This window comes from Uloborus diversus, chromosome 2 (assembly GCF_026930045.1).
Source record: "Uloborus diversus isolate 005 chromosome 2, Udiv.v.3.1, whole genome shotgun sequence".
NCBI lineage: Eukaryota > Metazoa > Arthropoda > Arachnida > Araneae > Uloboridae > Uloborus > Uloborus diversus.
This window is the reverse complement of record NC_072732.1, coordinates 91,726,945-91,740,349: the sequence shown is the minus strand read 5'-3', so window position 1 is coordinate 91,740,349 and position 13,405 is coordinate 91,726,945. Positions and strand designations below refer to the sequence as shown.

The 13,405-nt window shown below is 32.1% G+C and overlaps 1 protein-coding gene across 1 annotated transcript in view; it reads left to right on the top strand.

Moving 5' to 3' along the window:
* Positions 1 to 1,308: 1,308 nt before the first annotated feature.
* LOC129216418 (uncharacterized) overlaps positions 1,309 to 13,405 on the top strand; it is a 124,612-nt gene continuing 112,515 nt past the window's right edge. Inside the window, exons 1-3 of the mRNA XM_054850633.1 lie at positions 1,309 to 1,441; positions 10,850 to 11,125; positions 13,036 to 13,305. Coding sequence (XP_054706608.1) covers positions 1,309 to 1,441; positions 10,850 to 11,125; positions 13,036 to 13,305 — 679 coding nt within the window. The remainder of the gene's footprint in view (positions 1,442 to 10,849; positions 11,126 to 13,035; positions 13,306 to 13,405) is intronic.

Here is a 13,405-nt window from a genome sequence, read left to right as displayed (position 1 = left end):
GGCAGACATTCTTCTTGTTAAAATAACTAAATGGAATTTCTAATTATTATGTTATCATGAAAAATACCTGCCGATTAAAAAGTTATTTTTTACCCGAGATCCAAGTGTAAGGTTGTCTTCTTGCAAGAATTACAAATTGCACGGTAACGTCATAAATTATCTGAAAATTGGTTTTCCTATTATTTTACCAAGTTGAATGATAGTAAAGAAAAAAATTATTCATTTGTTGAAATCCAAATATCAGATTTTCCTATTATGCCTCTATTTTACAAATGACGAGCTCATGTCATACATTATCTTAAGCCATCCTTCAATAGCATTTTATGGTTTGAACTTCAGGCGATTTATTCCCCCACCGCTTTTACTGAATCATCTCCATTCTCTTTTCTTTTCACCCAATATCTGATTACACCGAATAGACCTTCCAACACTGTCAAAGCAATTCCGGATTGCTTTTCAGTTCAGGAGCTGGCAGTGACGGTCGCAGTTGAGTTATATTAATCCAGCGCCACGTTCGCATTCTTTTCTTCTTTGTTCTGCGTAAGGGCGCACTTTCTTTTAGAAAAATCAAAAATCACCCGCGGGAAAATCTGCCAGAGCAAAAATAATATCTTCTGTAAAATGCGGAGATCAAAAAGATCGTGTGAAAGTGACGCCTGTTATGTCAGAAGAGACTTCTTTTTTTTTTTTTTTTTTTGGAGCTGCTTTTGTTTTATTCAATTTTGTGCACGCATTGCTCCTATTTTGTTTTTAATATCCTTCTTTTCGGTGCGAACGTCAGCCACATGATAACCCGAGGGCAAGGGGATCTAAAACTGATCGCAAAAGAAATTGACCAAGCGTGACGTTTGTAGAACGGCTTAGAATTTTGTGGGTTTTCTAAAGTTTACGGTTTGTTTAAAACTTTTATCACAGTAAAAATATATACCTGAGTTTTTATCTGCATTTTGTCTAAATCTGAAAAGTGCGCAGAAAGTATACAAACGATTTTCACTTACTTAACTGAAACATTTGTCACTAAGCATTAGCGCAGCCTGAAAAACCCTTTGGATGACGTTTTTTGATCAAAAATACTTTCTGGAGATGGGTTTCTGATCAAAAATTCCTTCTTGGTCAAAAAGTCCTTTCATATGTTTCAACTAGAGTATTAGAGTACGCATTTATGTTAAAACGAATGCCCTTGGGGGGTGTTCCCCCCCTCGCTGCGTCACTAGCATTAAGCTATTCTATATTTCACGAAAGAAAATACTAGGATGAGTTACAGATTTTGCAACATTCGGCATTTGCAAATTTAGCAACGTACTGTTAATGTCTGTTCATGGACCTGAAGTGCGAAAGATTACTAATAAAAATCTAGTATTTAGGCTTGCTTATGATACAATACCATTGAGTTCTGATACTATGGATGTGATGTGGACGAAATCAAAACAAAACAGCCAGAGTAAGTCAATTCGAGAACTTTGTTTTATCAGTTCGAGTTAGGCCAAAACGAAGCAGAGGTAACTCAAAACATATGCCAACACAAGGTGAAGGCCCTGTTAACCACGTCACTGCAACAAGAAGGCTATTATATCATTAATATTAAATGAGAGAATGGTTATAATTCTTATCATAATGATCATATGAAATTATTTTCGTCGTAGGTATGGAAGAACTGGCTAGAGGACGATTTTAAGACATAGTACATGAGGGCAGGCTTGGTAATAGAGAAATCTGAGTACTTTATTGACCCGCCTACTGTTTTAGACTCCCCTAGAATTTCAGAAAATCGAGTGTCAAATCAATATAAAAAAATGCAGATATTTTAGATCATTAGGCGTTATGTTTTACTCATTTCTGGAGATTTTTATTCGTTGGAACTTTGTAGACCGACGAATGTGCAGTGCGGTTTCTCTATTAAGTGATGGGAAAAGTATGTTTCGGTCTGATGATGCAATGACCAGTTGGAAATGGTATTAGCGATTTCTAGTTTCTTAAAAGTATATTTATCATACAACTTTAACACTTTTAGTTCGTTGGGTTTATACAGATAAGAATAGTTTTCTCTCCTTGGAATCATCATTTATAACAACTATGGTTTTTTTTTTTTTTTTTTTTTTCAAATTTTAAAACAAAAATTAAACGGATTCAATTTTGTTTCTAAACACAAATACTTCCTCTTAAATTTTGAGCATGACTATTATTTTGCAATTAAGAACTTTTGTTAAAAGACATGAAAGGTTTGGACGATATAATAACATTCATTCTAATGTCTCTTGAATAATTAAGGGTTGAAAAAGAGAGAGAGAGAGCGAGAAGCTAATAGGGGATTCATATTAACTCCACACAGGCCGATTAGTTAAAGTTCCTGGAGAAAGCGCCATATGTTAATGAAACAGTTATTCGAATATCGCTACGCCGAGCCGAGAGAAAACAAATTTGATCTCAGAAAGATTTAATTTGTTTTATACAAAATAGCAGGAAGGTTATGAAATCACACCTGTTCTTAAAAGACTTTGGAATACGGAAAGAAAAAATCAACCAAGTTGTTTGACTTATTTTTTTAAAGCATTTAACTATATGTATATATTAGTAAACTTACACCATAATGCATGACATAAAAATGTTACTGAAAAAAGTTAGAAATACAAACCAGCCAAATAAATGTCATACAAATGGACGAGAAGTTAAAAAGCAATCAAAAACTGTTAATTTAAAAACAGATTTGCTTTCGTTTTAATGATATGCAAATATCGATTAGCAACTGGTATTTAATTAAGAAGAGTTTAAATGCATTGCTTTTATGAAAAAAGAAAATGAAAGACAGGAAACAAAAACAGCAGGACAGATAATAGAGCTTATAGTAGTCAGTTTATAGTGAAGACAGAGGGACCAAATAAAAGTATCGTTATAGACGTAATTTTGTTACAAAAAGTTGAATAATTGCACAGTAATTATGGGAATTATGTTATAGCCGTAAATTCACTTAAACAGACTTCGCCATAACGAGCACTACAGTAACATCTATCCATACGAGAAGTAACTACCAAGGTCGCACAGCACTCTGACACTCTGACAGGCAGAAAAAGTATATTTCTATTCCATCCTAAAACAGTGGAACTCCCTCCCCCCCCCCCCCAATCCGCTTTCCTAGCTGTCATCTCCTTGTCTTCTTTTCTTTATGTTACAGAAGTCGTGAGGTTCAAATCTAGTAGATGGACCACGACGAATGGAACATATCTGAAAATCAGAAAGGACAGCTCGAAATCAGCTTACCCAGCACGAAACGGTTCGGGTTTTGACAACACTGTTAAAAAAGCAGATGAAAGGTGTTACATGTTGCAATTTGGAGAGAAAAAGTCAGAACAAATGCTGGACGTGACGGTCATGCGTGTTGCTTCACAATTCATACCGATGAATAAAAAATTGGATGATTTGCTAAGCCTAATAAGGGCAGATAAACTGATTCTTCTTGCTGCAAATCGACTTACGGTAAAAATCTAGTAGTCTTGTTTATGAGATACGCTAGGTAGGCACGTAGAAAATGACGTTAAACACGACGATTGCGTATGCCGGGCGCGTTGCAAATTTACTCTTTTCTGCTCTTCCGAAGGGTATGCGACCCTATGATCCATGGTAATTATTGCTTGACTGGTAGGTTGCTTGCATCTGTCTCTTTTTTTTAGTAGAAACAATTTAGACACTATGTGTGCTATTTTAGAATCATTAGATAGTTTCAGTTCATATTTGCTATTTATTACTGGAAAGTGGCAAAAATCGTTGGTGATTATCTGTACCATGCTGTAACTAAAAAAATAATAACACATAAATACAGAATAAACAAAATCATTTAATAATAATAACAACCATACTAATAATAGTTTAAATAGGGAGTTACCGACATATTTTGCTAATCAGTCATTATGTCTGATTGGATGATTATCACCACGCACTGAATTTTTATAGCTATCATATCGCCACAAGAACCTAATATTTCCTTTGCAATTTGCGTTTTTTTAAATTTAGACTATACTGGTGGGAGCGAAAAAAATATCTAAAGGGGCATATAAGGAAAAAAAAACCGACATTATGTCCTTTACGTGACAGCTTATTTAATTAATTAGTGATTAATAAGTAATAATTTAAACATTAATTAACGGTTTTTTGGCTATAGAAATCACATATACGTGTGTTATATCTTAAGCCACAAACTGTTTTCAGTTTTTTATTTGTTATTTTTTCTAATTAAAAAAAGAAAAAAGACTTTTTTTCGGAAATTAAATGGAAAAAAAAAAAACAATTTTTTTAAAATTAGGTTTACATTAAAATATTTTCGGCAATTAAGATAAAAGTGATTAACGTCCATCCCATTGCCTTGTTACAGAGCACTTTCTTTCTAAATCCGACAAAAGAACATTTAAAAGGAAATAAATGAAAAGACTTTTTATAAGGTTAAAAGAAAAATGATTTAGAAAAATTAATTTTTTTAAATAAATTAATTAAAAAATGCGTAAAAAAATAATTTTGGATATGCGATAGTATCACGTTATGAAATAAATACTCAGATTTTAGTCCTTTTGTTACTCTGATTTTACATTTATGCTTCAAAATTATTATTTTTTCAATATTAGAACTAAACACAAAAGTGTTTTTATTATTGGAAGCAAATATTTATGATGATTAATGTAGTACAAGTTATTATTTTATTCTTCGAAAGATGTACTTTAAAAATGCGTATGTGAAACTCAAACATTTTCTACAATAGAAAAGCAGAAATACATGTAAAAAAGGGGAATAACAAAATATGTAAGACTCGATACAGATCAGTACTTTCACCATACATTAGTAATGCCAGACTCGAAAACCTTTTACTAGAAGCAAATACTGACAAATAAAGAAAAATTGCGTCTGTGAGCCTTGCCACTGCCAAAAAGGAGCATCCAAGTTTCTTTTTCGCTTGCAAGTTTTTCCATTTCTTGATTTGCTTTGCGCCGTTGAATTGTGTTTGAGAAGAAAATCCTCGATTCTGTTGTAGAGTTAGAACAAGTTGTGGAAAAAAAGGACTGCGACAAATGGTCACGTTTTACAAAAACAACAATAAGAAAAAAGAAAAAGAAGAAAGAAAAACAGTTAAAACGATTCAGCAAAAGCTGGTTGAAAATCGATTATCAGTACCTGGACTCTATTTGAATCTATTTGAACTTTTTCAATATTCTACGTTTTACTTTTATGGCTTAGGAATACTGTAATTTAAATCTAAAAAATATCATATAGAATTTTTCAGAAATTAATGATATGCATGAATATATATGAATCACATTCTATTGTGCGTATCTTAAGCTTAAAATATCCTTAGTAGGAAGATGAATAAGCTTAACATAAAAAACAAACTACGTTTAGGCCATCACAAAACTTCATTCTATACATTTTGTTGTATACCCCGGTATTTCTATACTATAGCCTCTATCAACCTGTCGCGTGTTGGCAGAATTTTAAATTTGCGCATTGTGGATTTAAGGTTGGTGCGATTTTTCGTGCTGGCGGGATTCATAATTAATCTTTTTTCACACCCACTTTAGTCTGGTTCTTTGCCTTGGTGGGATTCAAAAGCTATGTTTTGTCACAAGCACGTTGTACGATTTGAAGTCTTGGCGGCATTTTCAATGAAATAAATAAACCACCTGAATCATACGCAATTAAGTCACGCTTAACAAGGAAAACCACCTATCCCTCCCCCCTTCCCCACCAAAAAAAAATAAGGTTATCACTAAAAAGAAATAAACACCAGCCCATATTGGGAACATCTGAAACACTTTTTTTCTTTTTTTTAAATTTTTATAAATTATTTTTTTGAGATATAGCTTTCGAACTTAACAATAAAAACTCTTCGATGGAGGAAAAACACTATTTAGCAATTAATGCAAAAAGCTTAGTTGGCGACAGTCCTCTCGGTTCACACATTTAAAATAAGGTAGTTTTCAAAAATTTCAAAAGCATTTTTTCGGAAAGTAGATGCTTAAAAACATGGTATTTGACCATTTTTTAAAATAATCTGACAAATTTCAATATTTTTTTAACAGTTATTTTAATTTTTGTCGCAGATTTAATTTCATTTTTTTTCGTTTCTGCTCATGACATCACAAGTGAGGAAAGGCAATTAACTGATGCCATTAGCTCAGAGCGCAGTATTTAATTCGCTTCTTTATTCTCGTGCACTGGCAATGATACGGTTGACAGCAAGCTTACCTGGCAATACTGAATTTGCTTCTAAATTCTCATAACATGGAAACGCGGTAGACAGCAAGCGTAAGCATTCAGTGCGCCAAAAAATCATCACTTTTTACGTCACAGAGACCACGCCTTGTTTGAAAAAATCAGACATTTTAAAATATTAGTTAAACATCAAACGTTTTGAAAATAAAAAGTTTTTCCTTGCTCCAAGTTTTTTTTTTTTTTTTTTTGCTTATTCTAACAACTTCAGTGACTAAAAGTAGTACTTTTGACTGATGGAAACAACCCCAGTCAGCAAAAATTTTAAAAATAATTACATGGTTTTAAATTTAACAATATGTATTTTTTTTTTTCTTTTTGTCTGAATTCGAACAAAATGTTTAAATTTTCTCACGGCTTTAAATCACCACCCAGTTATCGTCTAAAACAAAATGTTCCTACACCTATCGGTTATCGTTTCCATAGCAGCATGACAGTGACAGATCGTTCTCTAGCTTCATTAAACGCGTAGCTGAAAAATGACACAAAAAGTGACAATGACAAGAGCAATATTCCTTGGCTAAATTAATACTACCTGATATTTTTAATCGCCGCACAATCTCGTGTTAACGCAAAACTTTAAAAAATTACATCGGTCTTACTACAAGAGCCAAAACTTTTTGCCTCATTAACTTCGGAGATTTAGAAGTTTCATCACTTAAGTGTCATATTGTCACGTTTTTTAAAGTTTTGACGATGAAGCTTGACTAGACTTTTGGAAGTTAATCACAATTTCTGCACATAACTTAACAAGGACGGTGTTTTGTTTACTTTATATTTGCTAGGGGGGCTCAGCCCCCGCTCGCTAGCGCTCACCAACCCCCGAAGAATGCTTCACAATCTTATTTGATTCGCAAATATTTAAATCGGTCAATTAAAAAGAAACAGATTAAAAACGCATTATGAGCTCCTTTGGAACAGAAAGAGCACCCTTCCACGGGTTTCAAAATAATTTGCACCAACTTGCAGAGTCATAAGGGCTAAGAGGCTCCTGAGCATTGCAAAACTGCCGTATTGTACGTTTGAAAAGTCGTTTTCATATTTGTGGTCTGCAGTAATACAGGGTGTCCGAAAAGTCCTTGACACATTTTAAAAATTCATAGAAAACCAACACATTGTCGTATAAATTTGCTGTTTGCACTATAATACTTCACAGGTTCAAGAGTTTTTATGACATCGAAAAAAAAATGAAAAGGGGAAAAGAAGAAGAAGAAAAAAGTCATTTCGCAGCCAGGGTGTCAGTTTATGTTATGCTTGTAATTCTTCGTTTCGTAATTTTCATTCCTTTTAGCGGTTTCCCATGTCAACAAAATCCATCTGAGTTTTGGCACCAATGTCAAGAATACTTTAAGGATTATCTAACTAATCAGTACACTATTAAAGGAAAAAAAATGCTTAAATTTAAAGACGAAACACATTTTATTTTCGTCCAGATAAATTACAACAGGGTAGTTCTGTACACAAAAGCAATATATGAAGTTTCAAAAGTTTTCGATAAAAAGATCGGACCGCTAATCGGTCGGAGTTAGTTTCGCTCACTGATAGGCTGGATTACAGTAACGTGGTGGCTTGGCGACTTTGGCTGTTAACAATAGAGTTTTTAACACTTAACATCTAAGGACGATTTTTATCCTTTAAGTATGTCTGAAGGAACAAACCATCACAAGTACGGGAGAAAAAATATTTAATAAAACAACTGCTAGTGGCATTAGATAAATCAAGTTGTAATAAATATACTCATTATGACACCAAGCAGCTTAAAACATTTTCTTTTTACTTTTTTCTTCAACAAAACGGTTCAAACATTGAGTGGCTAAGCGAGAGTGTGTTTTAGAACATTGTAGCAAAGTAAGAAGTCAAAAAAAAAAAAAAAAAAAAAAAATCACTTTCGTTAAATAAACATAAACAAATATACTCTATTTTGTACTTGTATATCTATTAGACAGAATTTAAGTTTTGCTTATTGATCAAAGTTCTAATTTCTACTATATTTCACTATTACAAACCTATAACATTGGTCTATAAGAGGGACTTATGAAAAATGCTTATAATGTTGGTTTATGAATCTGTACCTATCAAACCTTTTGAAAATTAAGTTTTTAATTTTATTCATTTGCGTTTATTTGAAAGCTTCAACTATATTTCAAAATGCCCACTCGTACGATTGTGGAAACATGTTTTTTTTTTTTTTTTTTTTCAATTTTAAATGAATCTTATGGAAATTCAGTTTTTACTATCATTAGAATCATTTTATCGGGATCGAATTCTAGAAGTACTCGCACTTCTTAGGGTAGAATTATACTTTACTTAATACAGTGTTTTTATTGATAATATTTTTTATCCTTATCACTTACGTGGGTTTCTCACCGAAAGATAGTTTTCGTCATTTTTTTTAGAACGTCTTATTTTTATGGAATTTTCCATCTGCAACGTAATAAAAAAAGCAGAAATAATTTGCAGAAAAGACCTCTCAGGAAGTTTCAGGATGATTTTTTCATAATTTCGTATTTCAGGATACATTTTATTGAGTTATTGCACCATGCAATAGTTAAAGTTTGTTTGCAATATATTTGATAGACATTAGCTGTGTTTTTTTTTTCGAATGAGATTTTTTTAAAACTTCTTTGAAGAGCATCATATAGTAATTTAACGAAATAAAAAATGAGTTTAATTTATCATATGAAATGTATTTCTTTTATTACCAAGCAATTTTTTTTTTTTCAGAAGGAATTAACTCATCGAAATGAACTGGTTACTTCTCAGCCTCTTAATGTTTGGAGTTGCAACGTTGTCTTCAGGTAAATTAAAAGTTTTTTTTCTATTTTACTGTAATTGAACTTCGGGATCTATGAAATGTAATATATGAGAAATATAGCAAATAGGAAATCTAAAAAATGAAATTATTTTTATAACTAAAGGCAAACGCAGTGTTTCAAGTAATTTAAAAATTTGTAAATATGTAACCTGCAGTTACTTAACTTAATTTAAAAAAAAAAAACCTGTTGTTGCAGTACAATTCAGAACTATAACGCTTTATTTTATCACTTATTGTATGTGTGTAATGTATTGCATTTTATTATTGTCTATTTGGTTGTGCTGATTATTATTTTCAATATCTGTTGTTTACATATTTCTTATTGCTACTTTATTGTTTCTCGTTTATCATTTTTCCGATTTTTTCCATGTTTTCACATGAGAAAAAAAAAAAAAAAAAAAAGAAAAACGAACTTCCTATACCTAGTCACATTGATCAACTCATTTTTAGTTTTGACGAGTAATATATTACGGAGAACTACTAATCTTTCAAAAGGGAAAAAAAATAAGGAATGATATTAAAAATATACCTTTAAACATAAGACGTTTTGGGAGTTGCATGTACACGAATTTATCAAAAGTTTTAGTCATTATAATATTTCCTCCAAAAAAAAGCTGTAAAAAAACTTTCAACTTTATTCATTTCACTTGTTGAAAGTAAATTTTAATTAGTTTTGAGCACAAAAATGCACAAAACTTTAAATACGGCTAAAAACGATACATTTTCTACCATAAGTATATTTTCTAAAATTCTTCATACAATTTAGGGAGGAGCTACTAAAATCTCCCTTACATTTGGATGTGTTTATAAACTATTTTTATGAAATTTTTAATAAATTTTATTATTTCATGTCATGTTGCTATTTTAATAAAATTTTAAACATGACACGCTTTAGGTATAATTGAGGGAAAAATATATCTGTTATTCATAACATGTAAAGAACATATGAAAGCCGATCCTTTGTGGTTGACTCGCACTTCGGCGTTAGAAATGAAAACCTATTTAGACATTATACTTTTTCTACGTTATTTAAACATCATAATATTATTATTTGCCTAAAATATTTTTTTTTCCTTAAAAGAACAAAAACAAAATGTATTATTTTTACTAAACACCGGAAATTCCAATGTTGTACTTTAGAGCAAATTTGCCGTGGGCAGGTGAACGGCAGTATCTACAGAAATGATTTTTTGAGATTTTTGAAAAAACGGGTTTTGAATTCAATACTGACAATCGGGAACTGTTGGAAAAGAACAGTTTTTTTTCAGCAGAAACCCAAATAAGAAAGCTTGTACAGCAAAGCTAACATACAGAAGATGACAAAAATGCAAAAAAAAAGGAAAAACTAAAAAGATTCAATTTCTGCCCTTTACCTGCCCAAAACAGTTACGGTCTCCATTTTTCAATTTTAGATTTTACAATTTATATTTGTACATTTTCACCTTTTGAATTTTATATTTTTCATTTTTAAATTTTACATTTTACATTTGTAGATTCTACCTTTTCATTGTTTACTTGTTACATTTTACTTTTTTGTAGTTTACTTTGTTTAATTTTTGTATTTTACTATCTCTTCATGTGGGCTGAGTGCACCATTGTGCACTCTAGTCAATGAATTCATAAGTTCAAGTGCTACTGCTGAAAAAAAAAGAAGTTACGATCTCCAAAGGGTTTAACATTCCTGTGACGTGGGAGCGTGAATTCCTCTATTTTAAAACTGCATTCTTTTTACTAATAGTGATCGCAAAGTAGATTTATTAACGTTTCCTTGATTCATCTTAATAGGTAAGTGTCGATCGGGTGCAATGGAATCCTTCATTCTGTCTACAAGTTCCTTGCCAGTAGCCTCTTCCTACAAGCGGCATCTGGGATCTTCACTAATCGAATGCACCAGGTCCTGTCTTAGTGACGACCACTGCCAATCTTTCACCTTCCTCAAGAGCCAGAACGGGAGCGAATGTCGAATGACCTCTAGTGCGGCTGATTCGAAAAAGCGGATGATCGATCTCACCTTGACTCCAACTTCAGGAACATACTACATGGAAAAAGTTTGCTTGAAAGGTAATTTTTCACCTATGTGTTGAAGCGTCTAGAAGCAAAGATGTGTAAGTGGCTCAAATACAAAATTGAAAATAACCAATAAACATTTCAAGGAAACTCATATGCTTTGTGGCAAGTGATTACAGTAGTATAGGCCAAGGGCTCCTATACAAAATAATTTAGAAACACTTTTTAAAAAGATTCTACCTACCTAGGGTTCATACATACATAAACACATACTCTCGTTCAAGGGCGGATCCAGAAATTCTTCAAAGAGGGGGCGATTGTTTTCTTACTTGACATCTTATTATGTATTTGATTTACACCTGCCGGGAAGTGAGTGCCACAGCTATCATTTTCATTTAAAACAACTAAAATATAGAGATTTAGCCAAATTTTCTGTTGATAAAGGCATTCTAAAATTGTGTTTTAAAAATTAAATTTCGTTATATTTCCGGCGGAGTTTTTGAAACCCCCTGCGGCTAACATCATCAAAAGTCGTCCAAACTTGCGATTTATGGAACTTCAGTTCCCAAATGGTTTCTGAGAGGGAGATTCGAACCCGATTATTTCCTTTATCGTATCAAAAATTGCCTACACTTTCATTTTAGAACCTTAATTTTTAAAAAAAATGTTGTGTTAAGGTCCCTCAAGGGAGGGACGATCGCCCCCATCGCCTCTCCCTTGTATCCGTCCTTGCTCCCGTTACCTGTCACGTTTAGAACATGGTTTTTGGAAACGGTTTTATAAGTCTCTAAAGAAGAGATTTATATTAAGGCTGTTTAAACAAAGTTATGTAAAGAGTTCTACCACGCAGGGTGGGATAAAAACATTATGGTAAAAAAAAGAATAATAACAGTTCAAAATGTGCTACTGGACTATTACAATGCATTAATATAGCTAACTTGAATGATAAACATGTTACAGATGAAACTGTAGTTTAACCATGCAGGGTAAGAAGACATAAGTTTAAATGAAAATGAATAGATTTGATTATATAATTATAGAATACAATTGTTATATAATGGTTTGTAAGCTTATGTTACATTTATATTTGAATAACAAAAGAGTGGTCAAGAGTTACTAACAGAATTAGAAGCATATGGCTGCTTCAGTTGCGAAATTGATATACTCCACTTTTTGAAAAAAATCATTATTTCTGATTTAATAGTGTTTAATCATTGCTTAACATGTGAATTTATATTAAAGTTTTGGTTCATTTCATACCATGTGATGGCAGAAAATGTAACACGAGGCCCTATTTACTCTTATGGATAACACCATCTTCTTCATAACTTTTCTCTACATTTTGTTTTGAGGAGTTAGTCGATTTGGCAAGTGAGGCATCCATATGATGATTACAATTATGAAACTGTCTGATAAATGATATAAAAAGCAAAATTTAGCAATAAATGAAAATAATTAAGTTAAACTAAGCACATTGACAATGGAAACCACTATAAGATGAGGAAAAGGGGGATACTGTTGACGGAATAAATGGAAATGAAAACAGCTTATTCAATTTGAGAGACAGCAGATTTTTTTTTTAATGAATTAATAATTAACATTTAGAAACCCTAAACAACAGCCCTCTTGCCGTTTCAAAAAAAAAAAAGCCGGTTGCATTCACAAGGAATACATTACAGATTTTGTTAATAAAATAACTGAAATGTCTTGTTGTCCGTAAGAAAACGTAGAACACATGCTATTATTTTCAGTTGAAAACATAAACTAAAAGTAGCCAGCAGAAAAACCTACTTTCTTTTTTCAATTAATAGGCAACACATACATTTTCCTTTCTAGCTTCTGCAATTAACATGACAAATCATTCTTTAAGGGTGAAAGCATGATTTAAAGCATTATTTGTATTTTGAAACTGCAAGAAATCAAATAAAAGAACTCATACCCTAAATAAAACTACCTTTTTTCAGGAGCTTGTGATCGTCTATTTGTTGCCGAATCACTTAGAGGAATGGAGTTGACGAACTATAACGATCGAATTATCAGTAATGTTACTCGACTATCTTGCATCGAATCCTGCCTGAACAGCAAAGATTTGGAATGCCGATCCGTGGAGTTTGATTCAAAGACAACAGAATGTAGGCTAAGTCGATACGATAGATTTAGTCGGAAATCGGATTTTAAGAAATCAACGTCAGCTTCGATCGAATATCTGGACGTCACCTGCCCATATCAATTGCGTGAGTTATTTTGAATTCTTTTTGATGCATTTTTTCCAAAAAAAAAGATTTTTTTTAATCGAGTTTTTTTTTTTTTTTAATTAATTTTGATTGTGTGTAT